The following is a 16141-nucleotide window of genomic DNA, read 5'->3' as shown; positions in this document are numbered from 1 at the left end:
ATCCTCATGTCCCTCGGAGCAAAGACTGCTTCAGAAAAACGTCAGGAAACAAACTGTGGAAAGCCACCCAGCACACGGTTTAGATGCACGGCCAAGGGGACAGGTGTGTGAAACCAGATCCTTCAGCACAGGCGAGCAGAGGAGGAACAGGTAGCTCTGTGATGGTAAAGCACCTCCTCCAGTGCTAAAGCTTATGTTTCATTCATAAACTTCTATCCAGTTCACATCAAGTTTAATTCAGCAGCTTCACAGTCTACCTTTTTTCACCAGGAACAAAATTAAACAAATTTTCTCTCCATTAAAAACCAAATAATTCAAAGTAACATCTTCATGAGGTATGTTTGTACAAGAGCTTTTATTTACAGAGTTAACAGGGAAGGTGAAAGTGTCAGTTCAGTTTCCTCTGACCGCTTTGTGCTCAGAGTTGACAGACTCACAGCAAAAAAGGGTCCAGCCTTTGTGAAATAAACTAAAACCATGTTGGTCAACGTAAAAGCGGAATATATATCTTTGTCATTAACAAATAAAAAAAATCATACAGCTGGATCTAATAAGACAAAGAGGGTGGGACTCTCGTGAGTGAGCAGCATCTTTAACATCAACAAAATGGACAGTCAGTATTTTAACACTTTAGTCGTGCCTCTTTCAGAGTGAAGGCACTGAAGTTCAAAATGCAACGACAGACACAGAAGAGACACGAGGCACAAACATTCACAGGCAGGAAAAACACATGAAAAAAATAAAGTGTTCTTTGAGTCTTCAGGATGTTTTGGGCGTGCCCGGAGCGTGCACAGGGAGGATGAAGAAGAGGAGGGAGCACAGCCTCATTTCCTGAAGAAGGCGTTGCGGGTGATGCTGTACAACAGGTGATAAGGCTTTCGTTTTGGGGGCTCGGCCAGTGAGAAAACCTGCTGCTGAGGCACGCTGGTTGGAATGGTGATGTGTCGCTGGTGAAGTGGGTGGAGGTTTTGGTGGTGTGGTTGGCCAGAAGCAGAGTAACCAATGACTAAAAGGTGAACAGGGAATACAAATATTCAAATTAAAATACAAGTTTGTTAATCTGAGAATGAAGAGTGACTCAGCAGTATGATGCGAAATATTCCTTACGCTTGTTCTTCCCCTGTTTGGCTCTTCTGGCATTAACAATGGCCTGTTTTCTCTGCTCTTCACTGATCTCCATCCCTGCCAGAGAACAAACACAAACACCTTCAGATCAAAGCATTCTGAACCGCCACCATCTTCCAACTCTCTGGATCGTTTCGTCTTTGATTTGACATTCACCCACAGGAAGTTTTGCGTCATAAGTAACAGAAATTCTTCTCCACTCACCCATCTCCTGGTCCTCCTTCACTCTGTGTCTCTCCTTGGCAAACGCCTGTAACCACCTCTGCTTGTCCTCGGCTTTCCTGCAGCACAACACGCACACAAACTCCAGCGTGGAGGCGTTGCGCAGCCGCAGAGCGTTCCTGAGGGTCAGGCCCAGGTCCATGTCCCGCCCATCAGGCACGTCCAAGACCTCGGTTTGGTCCATATCCAGCCGTCCACGATAGTGGAGCAGGTCTCTGCGCAGGACGTCTTTTTTACAGAACACCAGCTGGTGGTCGAACAGGAAGAAGCTGCGCTGCTGCATTTTTCCTTGTCGGACAGCTCGGGTCAATTCACCGGAGTGGATCAGCTCTGAGCTGCGCTCTAGCACGTCGGATCCCTGCAGACGACATAGATTAATTTATTTAATACATTTCTTAACATGCAAAGGCTCCCTTTCATTATCTGAAACATTATAGAAACATTATTTCTTTCATCTTCACCTCCCAGTGTAGAATGGCCACCTGCCAATGAGCGATAGTGTCGATGCTCTCCAACCGTCTCTTCCTCTCGTTTATCAAACTGGCCACGTTCTTCATCGCCTCATGCGCCTGACTCACTCCGGTGTAGTCACTGCAATAAATCAAGAAAACTTAAACAGGATCCAAACCTTAATGGACATCATGGATTCTGCAGCAACTCATAAACACTGCTCAATGTTAGCTGAAGCTAGGCTAATGCTGTATATACTGTTAGTATTACTGAAGCTTCTTGAGCCAACAATAAGACGACAGCTTCATCAAGTTAGGGTTCTGTCTTTAATTAATCATCTGGAGTAAGACGTGGTTGTTCTCGAGCGACAACATCAACTAATATAGATGTCTTCCAACTTAAATACTATCTTTCATAAGTGCATGTGCAGGCTGTCGGCAGATACAGGTGAGGCTTGAAGAATAGTTTAGTTTTTGATGCTAGCAGCAGTGAGTGTAAACAAGAACATAAAAACATCCTTCATATTCAAAGTGATGCAATAACTTAAAGATCTGTATGATCAGTGACATTAGCTCATTCCTGAGGAGTACCTGTGGTCTTTTGGGGTGTACTTCAGCAGCTCTCCCAACTGGAGAGGATATTTACAGATCTTCTGCACGGGCGTGAGCAGGAAGCCAGCGATGGAAATGTCGATCATCTGCTGGAGGAGCCTGCAGGCCTCAAAGAAGTGTTTATATTTTCCTGACTTCATGAGGCGCTGCAGCTCGGCGCAGGCTGCTGGATGAGTGTTACAGTAGTCGGAGTAGATAGAGAAGCCCTCTCCCTTTGAAAAGAAGAGCAACATTTAATGGAATTAAGTGAACTCAGCTGCTGGATTTGGAGAATAAGTCAGCTACACAGTGATTAAGAGAATATGAGAGTAGTTTTGTGTGTGCTCACTACCTGCAAGAGAAAACAGGATCCTATTTCACTGAGATGTGGCTCCTCTTTGTTGTACTTCTTCTCCAGGTCTTTGAGAAACTGCCTCTGAAACCTGTAGATGTCTTCGATGTTACTGAAGATGGTCTTCAGCTGCAGCTCAGTGAACATGTCCGGGTGTTTGCGGCACTGACGGATGTAACCCTGAAATTTACACAGAAGCAGTTTGTTGACAGACACACAGGTTGCTGGCCAACAGGGGGAGCTGGTTGTTACATTTGAATGTTTCAGGATTTTATGCCTTTTTCTTTCTCATCAGTCAATCTGGACACAAAATGTATGTGACAGAAGTGAACACTCTGCTGCTGCATACCTCACAGATGTCTTTCAGGTGTTTGATGTAGATGCGTTCAGTGTTCATGATTTCTTGAACCACATTGGTTCTCATCTGCTCCTTGTGCTGAGTGCTTTGTGTGTCTCTGGGAGCTGGATCCTCCTGGTCCGCGACACTCTCCACGCTTTCTGCACTCGAGTCCTCCTGATTCACTCGAACCTAAAACAGATCCACCCAACACAGTGACCTCCTGAGCAGCTCTGAAATCATCTCCATCATTCTGAGCTGTTTGTTTGTTTTCCTAAAACTTCACACATCTGGTCCTCGACATATTTTTGTGTTTCACTGAAATTAAAAATCAAAAGATAAAAAAGAACTGAAACTACAAAAGACTACTCCATATCACTACAGTAACCTGCAGGTTTAACCAGCTCCTGTTCTGCAACTTTGATTCAGCTTCAAGCAATTACACAGCAGACGCCCATCTGCCAATCAAGTCACCTCACCATGGCAACAGCCCCCTGCCTAATTAAGACTCAACTGTCAGTCAGCTGTGGTCGCCACAGAAACCAGTTGAACCTCTGAGGTTTGAACCTTTCCTCACTCCGAGCTAAGAGGGCTGCTGAGCTTTGTTTGGAGCTGGGCCAGTTTGTGAGTCTTTTCTGTGCTGTTTGAGAGCAAACATGCGTAGGACACGCGGGTCAGGAAGTCCACTTACCCTTACAAAGCTGGAGGGGAACCAGGCCTCCCTGTCAGCTCCCCTGCCCCACCACCAGTCCTGGTCCGAGGCTTCCAGGACATGGATGACGTCTCCGGCTTTGAATGCTAGCTCCTGCTCCTCCATGGTCACATGGTCCCAGAGAGCCTCAGCGTACACGGCGTGGCCGGAGCTTATCCACTGAGAAGCACACACACAGAGAAGATAAATGTATAATTACATGCAGCCTCAGCGCATGTCCGACATGTAAGATTATGTCTAGACTTAAGGACACAGCAGTGGTTCTCTGTTGAGTTGAATTGCCGCCAAACATTTTGAAAGCACACACATGAAAACGTTCACATGGTCGTTCACGAGGCATGCATGCAGTGATATAATGTTGAGTCATAGATTGGATACTCATTCTTTGAGGAGATGCCTCCGAGTGTTGCAACATGACAAGTTTCCCACCTAAACCTCACCTCTTTGAGCACAGAGAGCTCCACCCCCGGCTGAAGGTAGGGCGTGCCCTCAGTGAGCTCATCGAAGCTTCCCTCCTCCTCCTCACTCACGCTGTCATCAAGAGCCGCTGAGCACTCCGTCATACCGTCTGCAACACAAACAAAGAAGTTAAGAATCCTGCAAGGAGCCGATAAACGTCTGAAGAAGATATCGAGAATCCAGAAAACAAGCCACAGATGCAGGCACACCCACACCTGGCTCAGCACCAACATTTCCCTCCAACACACTTATTGACATTCCCAGACTCAGCTTTTCCCACAGACTGAAATATGGGATCAACAACAACCCCAGTTCTCACCGCTGAGCACTCTGTGGAGCTTACGGCGACCGACGCGGTCCAGTCCGATGGGGGTGCTCTGAGAGAAGGTGGAGGGACGAAACCTGGCTGACACCGCTCTGTAGGGGGGAACCTGGTGGGAGGGGATTGGCGGCCGAGACAGGGGCTGCAGAGGAGACGAGAAAAACATCCTGGGATTTAGGTAGAGCTCATTTTCTCAGGCTTTAGAGACCTGATGAATCAAAGTCAAAGAAATAAACCTGCAGCTTCTTCACTGACGACACAAAAGTAGAAAACTCTTCAGTTATTTTCATTTTCAACTTGTTGCCTGTTGAGTTTTTTGGGGGGATAATTTTAAGCCTTTTTCAAAAACACAGAAGAGGAGGACAGAAGCTGCAAAATAGGAAATTGTTCTGACTCTTATGGGACTTATGGGCATTATTACTCCAGGTCCCAGACTCATTGCCTTTTGTGCTACTTATTCAGTGTTTTCTATTGTGCATTCATATTTAGTTCAAACATATCACTTGCGATTCAAATGCTGTACTGCAGGAGGGATGAGGGTTGGCATACCAGTTAGATTAGCTTATCTCTGGCACTTTACTCCACCTGAAAAAATAAACCTCTTTCACCAACTAAAATCATCCACTCCTCATTCCTTAGAGGTTCATTTTATCACCTTAAGAGATAGAGGCAGAGGCAGAGGCAGAAAGGAGAAGTGTATCATACAACAATGATGGACAGCTGGAGTCAAACAGACAGCCCTTCAGGGAGCCGTGAGTCAGCCTGCATAGAGCTCTGTGATATAGGGGTGACCCTCCTTCATCTTCCCTCTCTCTTTTTTAGCTGTAGGTGATCATTATGCTTTCTGCAGTAGGAGACATAAATGGTTTGGAGTTTAAATCTGAATGCTTACAGAAGGAAGGCGGCCATCTTTCTCCTCAGCATCAGGAGAATACAGATCCCCGGCTCCTATCACAGAGACGGGCCGCTGTCTACATCCTTGTATGTCTCCGTTAGACACACTGCAGCTCTCAAGGCTTCCATCATTCCCACTAATGTTACTCCCACTGCAGTCTCTCTGTAGCGACGTGTTTGCTGTCCTGTCCTCAGAGCAGCGTTCTGCCACTTCCTCAGGAATGGAGTGCTTCCTGGAAATGAGCTGCGCATAGTCAGAAATGGGCCGAGGTCTCGATCGCCCGCTCCTTCTTCTGGGTTTGACGGAGGATGCTTCTGTAGAGTATGGGGAAGCGTCTGTGGGCGATGAGGGCGATGTGGATGACTCTGAGGGGCATGATGGGGAGGTAGGAGGGGTGCTGCTGGTTGTTGGTAAGGCCTCCTCTGTTGGGCAAAATACTTCCAACTCTTGTTTGTCTCCAGTCATCTACAGAGGGGACAGGAGATTAAAAACTCAATACAGATGAAGGTATTGACTTCACCATGCTCAGTGACCTGCAGTTTACACAGATTAAGAACTTGAACTCTGCTGGAAAGAACATCTGTTAATAAGAAACAGAGCATGTCACAATAGCTCCTACGAGAAGCAGGTTGGATCTCAAGGTAGAAGCACAAGAATCAGAAACTTCACAAAGATATCTGAGCTCACACAGCCACTGGCTCCACAAATAAACCCATAAAATCGCTGTGCTCATCAAACTCAAAGAAAAGCCACAGAGACATCATGAATATAAACATTATCACACTACATGTACGCCTGCAGGTACTTCATGAACACTTATTACTCTTTGGGAAGCTTTGTTTAAGTTCATCAGCCAGCCGGAGATTTCAAACCTCACCTCGTGGTTTTCTCCGTCATGCTCCGGTCCTCGGCATATACACTGGAAAGGCACACAGTAGACTAGCACCATCATAAAAACACACAAAAACACTAACCGGCCTGTGTCCTCACGGCCTAGTCCCTGTTTCCTTTAAGGAAAGTTAACGCTGCTTCATTTCTTAAGCAAACTAATCTGATACTGACTCTTCATCTTTTAAGAAAACCGCACTAAAGGCACTAAGGCACCAAAAAAGTCATTGTAGCAGTGTGTTTATGGTCCTGTCTACATGCTACTAGCTGTCCCAGGCCCAGTGCTCATGGTGCTGGACTTTGACCCACCGGGCTTCAGTTCAGTGGAAGAGGGGCAGACGTGAGACAGGGGCCGTACACCCCTCCCACAGCAACAGGACTCTGGAGCTATTTTGCGTAAGGGCTGCTAATCATAAACAAAGTGTAATCATTAACTCGGTCTGCTCCTTCAGTGTGCACGGACGCACCGAACAGCTGGCTTCAGCATGTGACCTCGCTCCAGCAGGAGTCAGTATATCAAACACCACTGACAGGAAGAGGACAGTGAGGAGCGTTTACATCTACACTATTATTTCTGACACTGAAGGGGACTTAAGACGCACACTTGCTCACACAGCTTCTTTTTTTCCAGCTCTGATCTAACCTGGGCTGCTTTGGCACTACAGTTATCTCAGTAGGTTAAAATCATGCCAGAGTCAAAGATCACGTCTTGGAGGAGTGATGCTTTACTTCCTGAGACAAGGGTCAATGCCATTCAGATGAAAGATTGGCATCCAGGAGTGATCATGCTTTTAAGATGATGAAGAGTACAGTGCTTCCTTCCTCTCTGAACGTTTACAAGAACTCTCTTATCTAATGATTTCTAATCCCAAGTGTCTGAGTCAGTGATCCAGGTGCTCCCGACGTGTGATCACGTGAAACTGTGTGCAGACTTTGTGTCCTTTAGCTGCATTATGTTGTACCCATCAGTCAGCAGTAATCTGACAGGCCAGGTACATAAAGATAACAGCTTAGCCTAATGTCATCATTATTGTTTAACACACATCCTGCAATGCATCACTCTCATGTGACAGTGAGCACGACAGAAACAGCTGGAGCTGACACCATGTGAAGTGTTGGCCATGAGAGTTAATTCACTTCCTGTAAGATCCCCGTTTATCTTAAAGCGACTGTCAGGGACTTTGATTGTGTGTTGATTTTGGTGTCCCCTGTGGACAAAGTCTTATCTCTAGCTGAGCGTGCCTGTACATGTGTGCAAAGTGTTCCTAAAAGAAGGAATTCCTCTTCACCTAAACGTTTGAGTCACTGCTAAAATTGCTGTTAAAAAATGTAAACAAACACTCTTTTAGGCTGCTTGAGGAATCTGACCCCGTCACAGCAATGACAGGCATTCAGAATAACAACATGTCTTCAACTGGTGGTCTGTTTAGCTTGTAAGTCACATAAAGGTATGTCTTCCAACACCTTTCTTTTATTTATACTCCAGTGCTGAGATGTAGAAAGGGAAGGAGGGAATGGGATGTAAATGTGCCATGTATTTTTCGTCTTACTGCAGATTTTATATCATATAAGAATGATCAACTCTTCACAGCAGGTTCAAACTTCAGCGTTTCGTTTCTTTTTACCTCGTTTGGTGTAACCTCAGTCTCTTCCTGTTGTTGTGACGACTCTCTTTGGCTCAGTGGAGATGAATCACATTCTGCTGCCTGTTTAAAATCACTCAGCGGTTCATAATGAGCAGAGATACCAGGTGAGGTCTCCACAGGAGCCGGGCTGATGAGGACCTGGTGCTGCTGAGGCCTGGCATCAGGCTGTGAATGATCCAGAGGGCTGTGTTCAACGGACATGACCCTGGCTCTGACAGGCGAGGGCCTCCGCTGTCGCTCATTGGTCGTTAGGCAAGGCACGCGGCGGGAGTAGTCGTCATGGAGCTGGCTTAGGGGGGACATGGGAGATGGAGTTGTGGGGCTCGGGGACGGACTACGCCTGCGTCGGACAGTCAAGTCAGTCATGCTGTTTACTAGCTTCAGCATCGGTTTCTTGGTCTTCACAGAGGTCTTTCTTTCTGTGTGGCCCCGGAGGTCCACTGAGGAGGCACTGGCTGTCCTCTGGATGCATGCTGCCCCGTTTGATGTGCAGGTCCTCTGGGGGTCTTCTTGAGGCAGAGGAGGTCCTTGAGCTAACGCCTTGCGTCTGAAAGGTGCCTTAAATATGTGGAGATTTTCAGCACTTTTGCTCAGTCTGCTCAGCACCTTCACATTCATGTTTTCATTCATGTTCTCATTCATGTTCTTTGTTTCCTTTGAGGTCTGATCTGGTTTCTGTCCCTCTACTTCATTTGTGTTCTTTCCTGCAAGTCTCCCGTTCCCTGCGTCGAATGTAGAGATGCGTCCCGCTCCGTACGCTCTCCTGATACTCCTTGAGCATCGAGTGTTGCGTGTGAGACCATCTCCTTCATCTCCTTCATCAGCTTCATCATCATCATAGTCCTCGATATCTGATCGACACTGACACATCACAGCCAGCTTTTGTCCAGCATGTCCTCCGTTGGACATGCTGCATCCTTCTGCAGACTTGAAATGATTTGTTGCATCATGACGACCAGGGCCGGTGTTGGCCCCAACCATGCCATTTTTCACTTCCTGATTCAAACACAAGTCATGTTCCCCCTCTTGGCTGATTGTCCCTCTACTCTGTATACCCTGCAGCACAGATGAGCGGAGCTTTTTAAAGGAGTCCACAACACCCAGTCCTGAAAGTCCAGACCAGGACTGGGGGCCGGAGTCACTGCCGCTGCTGTTGGAGGAGGTTGGACTGTCAGTGGACGGACTGTGAGCAGGGACGGGGCCCTTCCTGGAGTTTGAAAAAAGCCTCATAATTCTTGCGGAGTAGGGCTTGCCCTCAGGCTGACCTATCACAGGGTTGGACCAAGCGGAGGAGTTGATCCCGTTCAGTTTGTTCTCATCAGTCACCTGAACTTGGGTGCCACACCCAGACAGCAGATATGGAGCCACACTCCGGTCAGCTTGACTGTGGAGCGGGTATATATCACTGAGGGGTCGGCTTCGGATCACAGGCTCAGCTTTAGAGGTGTGGAGGAATGGGAGAGGGTCCTCGCTCGTGGACAAGACCCTGTCTTTCTGTTCTACCTGAAAAACAAATCAGAGATTGATTTTAGGACAATGAGGAACTTTCACAGCACTATTTTATCTCTTATAAAGTTGCATGCATGAAAAGGACAGACTGAATGCTCAAGTGAAGTGGAGCATAAGAAGGAACTATTGTGAGTACAGTACAGTATTCTCTGTGAATGTATGCAAAGAGGAAGACTGAAGAATAAAGGGAGACACAGACCAACAGTAATACAAATATCCTTCAGTGTGCAAAGAATCAAGAGGAGTGAGACATCTATCACTGAAAACACTCTGGGCATTTGTCCTTGGTGCTGTATTTCAATGTCCAAGGAGAGCTGAGGCCCAGGTTGGGGCGGTGTTGTGCTGCGTCCAACTTAATGTGAGTGTGTGTGTGTGTGTGTGTGTGTGTGTGTGTGTGTGTGTGTGTGTGTGTGTGTGTGTGTGTGTGTGTGTGTGTGTGACTCGGCCAGTGGCTAATGCAGCTGAGCCTTTGAAGTGGGGCTTTGTGAGCGTGACTAAGCAATGAAACTTGCTAATCCATTGTGATTAATGAAATAAATTGCCCAGTTTCCTTCATATTACATCGATGATGAGGTGATGGTGAGGGGGAGGGATGTGTGGTCCTCAAATCAGAGACAAAGCCCAGCACTATTCCCCAATACAAAGAGAGTGCTGGTTGTTTTACAACGCAGGTAACATTTCTCTGTCGTAGTGGGGAAGTATAAATATCACTCATAATGTTAGCAATGGTTCAGTTTCATGCACAAACATCAGGAAACTAAAACTGTAGAAACTGAATGAAATACATCCATCATCCATTTCACTTTTTCCAAAGTAGCCTAGTGTCTACTTCAGTGCAGTCACTCTTCTCCTCATCTATCAATGATCTATCTATAGGTTCACTTGAAGTACTCCATAAAATCTAATGACAGCACGAGCCAAATGTACAGTGTATTAATTAGAAAATTCTGCGATATCTAGCAGTCAGAGTACACTTAAACACTCCCTTACCCACCCCTCCTGTTTGGGAAGCTACGGTGGCTTTCAAGGACAAGAAGCTCCGGTGATGCATGATGAGCTTGATCCTCAATTGGTAATGTTTTTACAAATTGTACCTTTAAATACTACACTCTGTACCTTTAAATACTACACACTGCACCTTTAAATACTACATACTGTACTTTAAATACCATACACCTTTAAATATGCATTGTACCTTTAAATACGACATACTTTACCTTTAAATACTGCACACTGTACCTTTGAATACTACACACTGTACCTTTAAATACTACACATTGTACCTTTAAATACTACACATTGTACCTTTAAATACTACACACTGTACCTTTAAATACTACACACTGTACCTTTAAATACTACACACTGTACCTTTAATAGTACTTGTTGTGTTTGTGGGTTAGATGATAATTTAATGGCATGACGACAGACTTCATCACTGATTTTATTTAAATAATATAAACATAGCACCAGTGCTCACCTTTAAGTTTATGTGAGAGTTTTATTCAGTCAATGTAACACTTTTATGAGTTTTTGGTATATATACTGCAACAATTGAGTTTAACACCCACTACCTTTTCTTTATAAACATGTAATACTTTGATTACAACACTGTAATGTAACTAAACTCTCAAAGCTGTGATTGTTGTTGTCATGCCAGGGTCCAGTTATTTAGTCATCAACAAACACGTTCAATGATATTAAAACTACTTAAAGTGGTCATTAAACACTTGATACTTTGTTAGATAATAAAGATAAGTGCTTAATTACTGCTGATTTTCTAAATGTATTACTCACAGAGTGAAGTCTCAGTAGTCAGGCTCATTATGCTGCTGTTATTATTCAGGTATTGTATTAAGACCTGTAATTTTGCAGCCACACATTTTTAAGCCCTGAAGGCAGTTCTGCTTCCACTAAACCCTACGCTCACATGCAGGGAGTCGCAGGGATCCTGGAACGCTCCCATACCTCCCGTCCCCCGTGCGTGTTCAGCAGCAGATGGGCTTTCTCAATCAAACTCTCTGTGGAATCTGCTGTCACTTCAACCAGCTCGCTCCATCACACCGAGCACTTATGTAAACACAGAGCCACCGCTGCCAAGCACCGCTGCTGACAGACAGTAAACACCCCTTGTGAACAATGTACTGCTTTCAAAGCAGAGCTGAATTGTCTCCTTGTACTTTCTCCTCCTCGGCCACGGAGGAATCACGATGGGTTGCGACTGGAAAATAGACGGATCAATTCTTTTCTATTTTCAAGGCAGAGAGATGGGAGATAGGGAAGGAATGTCTGCAGCTCCAGAAGCTTGTTTTTGTTTTGAATACTCTCATCATGATATCAGACATTCAACCAACTGTGCTATCCTTCAACACCTTTCTGCCGTCTCTCTACACATGGCGCCAAATGTCACAGGCCAGTTGGCTTTTACTGAGACTTGGCAGTGATGTGAGTCAGAACCAGGCTGAGGCAGGTGGCGCTTATGAAAATCCTCAAAAACAACAGACTTTAAAAATGAACAGCTCATATGCAATAGACTGTAGTACTAACTGATTCTGGAATATATCAGATTCTACTTTATCAGCATTAACAGCATCCGGTCCTTTAAAAGTGCTTTAACCGAACGCTTCAATCTAACAAAATGGCGAGTCTCTTAATAATACGTAATCACAGATTTCAACATCGACACTTTCCTTGATTATGAAACACTGCACTGCTTTTTCCTGTTGCAGCTCTTCCTTTCTTTTGACTACAAAAATACACAGAATTTAACAAAATAAATTAAAGTGTAAAATGATGCATTTCTGAAACATATTTTGTTCATTAGTCTCCAAAGTCAAGATGAAACGTTTGAATTTAACGTTCGGGTATCTTTTCATCAGCCCAGATTAACTAAAATCAAACTTCCAGGGACAGATTTATTTTAAAAAAGCATCAATAACATCTTTAACATGTATAATAACAGCTATGAATACTGAAACATCCAGACAAATTTTACTTACGTTTATGTTAATATCACGCCCTACTGTCTGTGCATGCAGATCACTTTTACTGTAATGAACCTTCCTTTATCAGCGTTCACTCCCTGCTCCAGGCTCACTCCTGCTCTCTGGCTTCCTCCTGCTTAACTGTGGAGGGGAACAGCGCTCTGGGGCCCTGGTCCAGAGTTAATTAAGAGCTCAGGGAGGAGCCCCCCCCCCCCCCCCACACAAACACACACACGGGAGCCAGCTGGAGCCTGCCTCAGATTAGACTCCTGGAGACGAGGATGAACATGCACCCAGATACATCAACATGTGTACAAGAGCTAAAAGAATGCACTCCAAAAACATACGCGCAATTAGTTAGAGCATCCTTTCTCATTGCATGGCCCAAGTCCAGACCCGTGTGTGTGTGTATGTGCACACTCACACGCATGCATGCACAGAACTGAGCAGGGAGGAAGGCATTTAAATCATTGACTCCCTTCCTGTTTGGCTAGAAAACCTAGGCGGTTATGTAAGGGGTCATAAATGCATAATGATAAGTGACCTCCTACCCATGGTCCACCTCTGCAGAGGTCTGTCCTGCCAGAGGCTAGGATAAAACTCATCAGGCTAAAATGAGCCGAGCATTAAATAGAGAGACCCCTCTAACATTAAGTACTTTTTTGTCATTTTCCATTCCTTAACTCTGAGACAGACACAAGCAGCCTGCAGCATCACCACCATTCCTCTGTGAGATGTCACTTAGCTGCTCGTCTGTCTGTCTCCATGAATGAAAGCTGTGAGGAAGACTTTCTTCCCGAGTGTTTGAAACAACACCACACAAGAGATCGACCATATAACTGAATCAGAGTGACACTTGAGCTGAACGTACGCTCACTACTTGAGAAACCATCCAGTGGAGTTTGTCTCTGAGGTGAATGAACTCCTGTTTTAGGTTGTGAGGAAAACTGTAACATAGTTCCACATTAAACACCTGAGCCTGTATTAAAGTGTCGACTGTTTCCAGGCAGAGATGAAAAGTGTGCGCAAGAAAGCTGCATGAGTGTGAGGCAACCGTGTGTACGTTTTATGAATGTATAGCTTATTCTTCTTCCATCCCAGCAGTAATCTGATTAGTGAAGCTTTACCAGTCTGTGTTTAGGACTGGTTTCAACTACACATGATAGCCTAATCAGGTGGACAACCAGGCTATTCAGCACGGATGGAGAGTGACACCCAAAGCCTGTAAACAGCCCACCAGGGCGAAAACTGCAGTCGAGTAACTTGGCCTCTTTGCACTCTACATCTCAGGGTGTCATTTAGGAAGTAAGAATAAGGTGTCCATAAGAAATGTGTCACTACTTGTGTGCTCAGCTTCAACACACACAGTAATGTGTCTTGATTGTATTTACAAAGACTCTGGCATGACTTACAGAGAGACAACATGATCCATGTCTGCAGCACGTGAGCAGACAGGTAACCGGTTCAGTTGCCTGGTCAAAGTCTCATATTTGTCTACGACCTAGTTCCTCATTTTTTAATCCTGCAGAAAGAAGGAGATTGAGAGATGCCACGCCCCTTTCTATAGAGCGTGGGAAGTACCGGTACAGGCCTAACCAGGGAGTGTCCCCACTCTCACACAGAGGCAGCCACATACTCACCTGATCTGCTGTGGACTGTCATAGAGACAGACAGACAGAAATCGAACACCTCACAGTGCACAAGGCTTAGAGAGGACAAAACACCGCTGAGCTTCGATGTCAACAATCAACAGTGTAACCTGACAGCGGTGCAACAATAACCAAGAGGCTGCTCGATCCATCATGAGACACTGAAACAGAGAGCTTCTTAAGAGCTGTATGATTCATAAAGGAATCAGAAGCATCTGGCACAATCGTTGTGCAGACTTAGACGAGATGTCTCTGACACTAAAGTCTTTTTGACCCTGTCAAAGTGATGAAAATGACTGATAGAAGCTGCTCTTTGCTGTTTGAACTGAAGTGCACAAAGATGGAAACTAAAGCTTAAAAAGCAAAAACAAACAACCCTTTTTATTTTATAAGAATTATAATTGAATCTCAACACACATAATTCAAAATTCAAAACATATAGGACCCTTTTTTAAAGTTTGAGTAGTTCAGACCTGTTATATTTTTATATAACAAGTCTAAAAACTATAAAGTAGTATAAAACTCCATAAAGCAGAGGACTCTGACCTTTATCAATAAATGATTCAGACATTACAACCTTACTGGTATGAAAGTCTATCTGGGGAGCCATGAGAGCAAGCCAAGGCACTTGTGAGTGAAATCCCACTGTAAATGCTGTAAGTGAATCTGAAAACAAGGATCTATGAAAGGGGATTATACTAAGAACTCTTCTAAGCTCATAGAGGACTGAGGGCTACACTGCTTATTTATTTCTGCATTCATTAACTTTCTTTGGCCATAAAGCTCTTTGTAGTTGAATCCCCCTGTCCCCTCCTTCACCAGCTCCCTTCACAGCCTGGCATCTCCCACATCACTATAACAACCACGGCTGTAATGCACTACAAAAACCCCCTCTGGTACCATTTCAAACAAGAGCACAGGAGGGAAAATCACTGCAAAGGTAATATTGATCAGTCATAATAATTCCCAAGGCATGAATCAAACTCACCTTGCTCATAGTCGCTGATGTTGTCCTCCTGACCTTCTTTTCTAACATCAACCGGGCAGCTGGTTTTGATGTTTAGCCATAATGAAACAGCCAAAGTTTCTCTGAGGTCCAACAGCTTACCGCCTCGTACTCACGGGTCTCTCTCAAAAACATGTCAAGTCCAAAAACCCGACAAGTGCCCTTCCTTCCTTCCTTCCTCTGATGACTAGTTACCCCGAAACATGTTGAGACAATCGTCTGCCTGACTTCTTCTTCAACACACAGCTAGCAGCTGAAGCTAGCTCACGACCTCACTCATAAAACTTCTTCTGTATTGCGCAAGCTCTGCGGGTTTTACTGTCGCTTTCGTAGACGTGCACAAACCGGTGTTAGTCGCAAAGGTGAACAACATAAGGACTGTTTTATCCGGTATCTTCAGGAGTTGATTAAAAAAAAGCTCCAAATTTCGCCAAAGACTGCATTCAATAGAGGTCTTTCTTGAGGAGTGAGCTGGCGAGCATCCTTAATGCACTTGTTGCAGTGTTTGTGAGGGGCGGGGCTTCAAGAGGTTAGGATAGAGGTTACTGGTTGACCGCATCGTGGCCATTCTGCAGGAAGCCAATCACAAGTCAGCATATGAGTCTGTGACTGCAGAGCCACGCCCACAATGGAGCGCTCTTCATTGAAGGAAAAAAAACTCAGATAGACAATGTGCCGTCTGACTTCCTGCGGTTCTTCAAAGACTAAAGAGACTGGACCTTCCAGTTGTCGTCGCACAGTCTTCCTCGTGCCATGTCGCTTCATCATGCCTAAACAATTAATGTCACGGGTACCTCTGTTGTGTATGCCTATCCCCAAATACCAGAGTAAGAAAGGATAACCTCATGAATGTTGCTCTTTCCTGTCACACAATAGTACAAGAAAAACACACCAAGCAGGTAAATGAGAGTCATGACACTTTCCATTCAATGTGTATGTTTTATTTCATCGGATGCTCTCTTTTCAAAGGAGTTACTTGTGATACTAGCAATTTC

General features: G+C 45.0%; 1 protein-coding gene across 2 annotated transcripts; it reads right to left on the bottom strand.

The window, feature by feature from the left end:
* Positions 1-336: 336 nt before the first annotated feature.
* On the bottom strand, positions 337-15620 carry spata13 (spermatogenesis associated 13). Of its 2 annotated transcripts, XM_034705920.1 has the most exons (13): positions 15129-15620; positions 7978-9501; positions 5462-5929; positions 4567-4711; positions 4229-4356; positions 3768-3947; positions 3089-3268; positions 2740-2919; positions 2388-2620; positions 1809-1938; positions 1330-1705; positions 1108-1182; positions 337-1006 (listed from the first exon to the last, which is right to left on the bottom strand). In XM_034705920.1, the coding sequence occupies exons 1-13, from the start codon at positions 15174-15176 to the stop codon at positions 825-827; spliced, it is 3849 nt and encodes a 1282-aa protein (XP_034561811.1). In that variant the 5' UTR covers positions 15177-15620; the 3' UTR covers positions 337-824. The 2 variants fall into 2 exon arrangements, with proteins under 2 accessions (XP_034561811.1, XP_034561812.1); XM_034705921.1 differs by lacking the exons at positions 4229-4356; positions 4567-4711; positions 5462-5929; positions 7978-9501; positions 15129-15620 and adding an exon at positions 4096-4222 and having other exon boundaries at positions 825-1006.
* Between the last annotated feature and the right edge of the window lie 521 nt (positions 15621-16141).

Source organism: Notolabrus celidotus, chromosome 17 (assembly GCF_009762535.1).
Source record: "Notolabrus celidotus isolate fNotCel1 chromosome 17, fNotCel1.pri, whole genome shotgun sequence".
In the NCBI taxonomy this organism is placed as follows: Eukaryota; Metazoa; Chordata; class Actinopteri; order Labriformes; family Labridae; genus Notolabrus; species Notolabrus celidotus.
Note: the sequence above shows the minus strand (reverse complement) of the source record. Positions and strands in the feature narration are given on the sequence as shown.

Coding starts and splice junctions, on each gene's coding strand:
- spata13 (XM_034705920.1), bottom strand. CDS start 15,176: ATGTTAGAAAAGAAGGTCAGGAGGACAACATCAGCGACTATGAGCAAG. Junction 2,920..3,088: donor ACCTGAAAGACATCTGTGAG/GTATGCAGCAGC, acceptor TGTAAATTTCAG/GGTTACATCCGTCAGTGCCG. Junction 1,007..1,107: donor CAAACAGGGGAAGAACAAGC/GTAAGGAATATT, acceptor TTCACCTTTTAG/TCATTGGTTACTCTGCTTCT.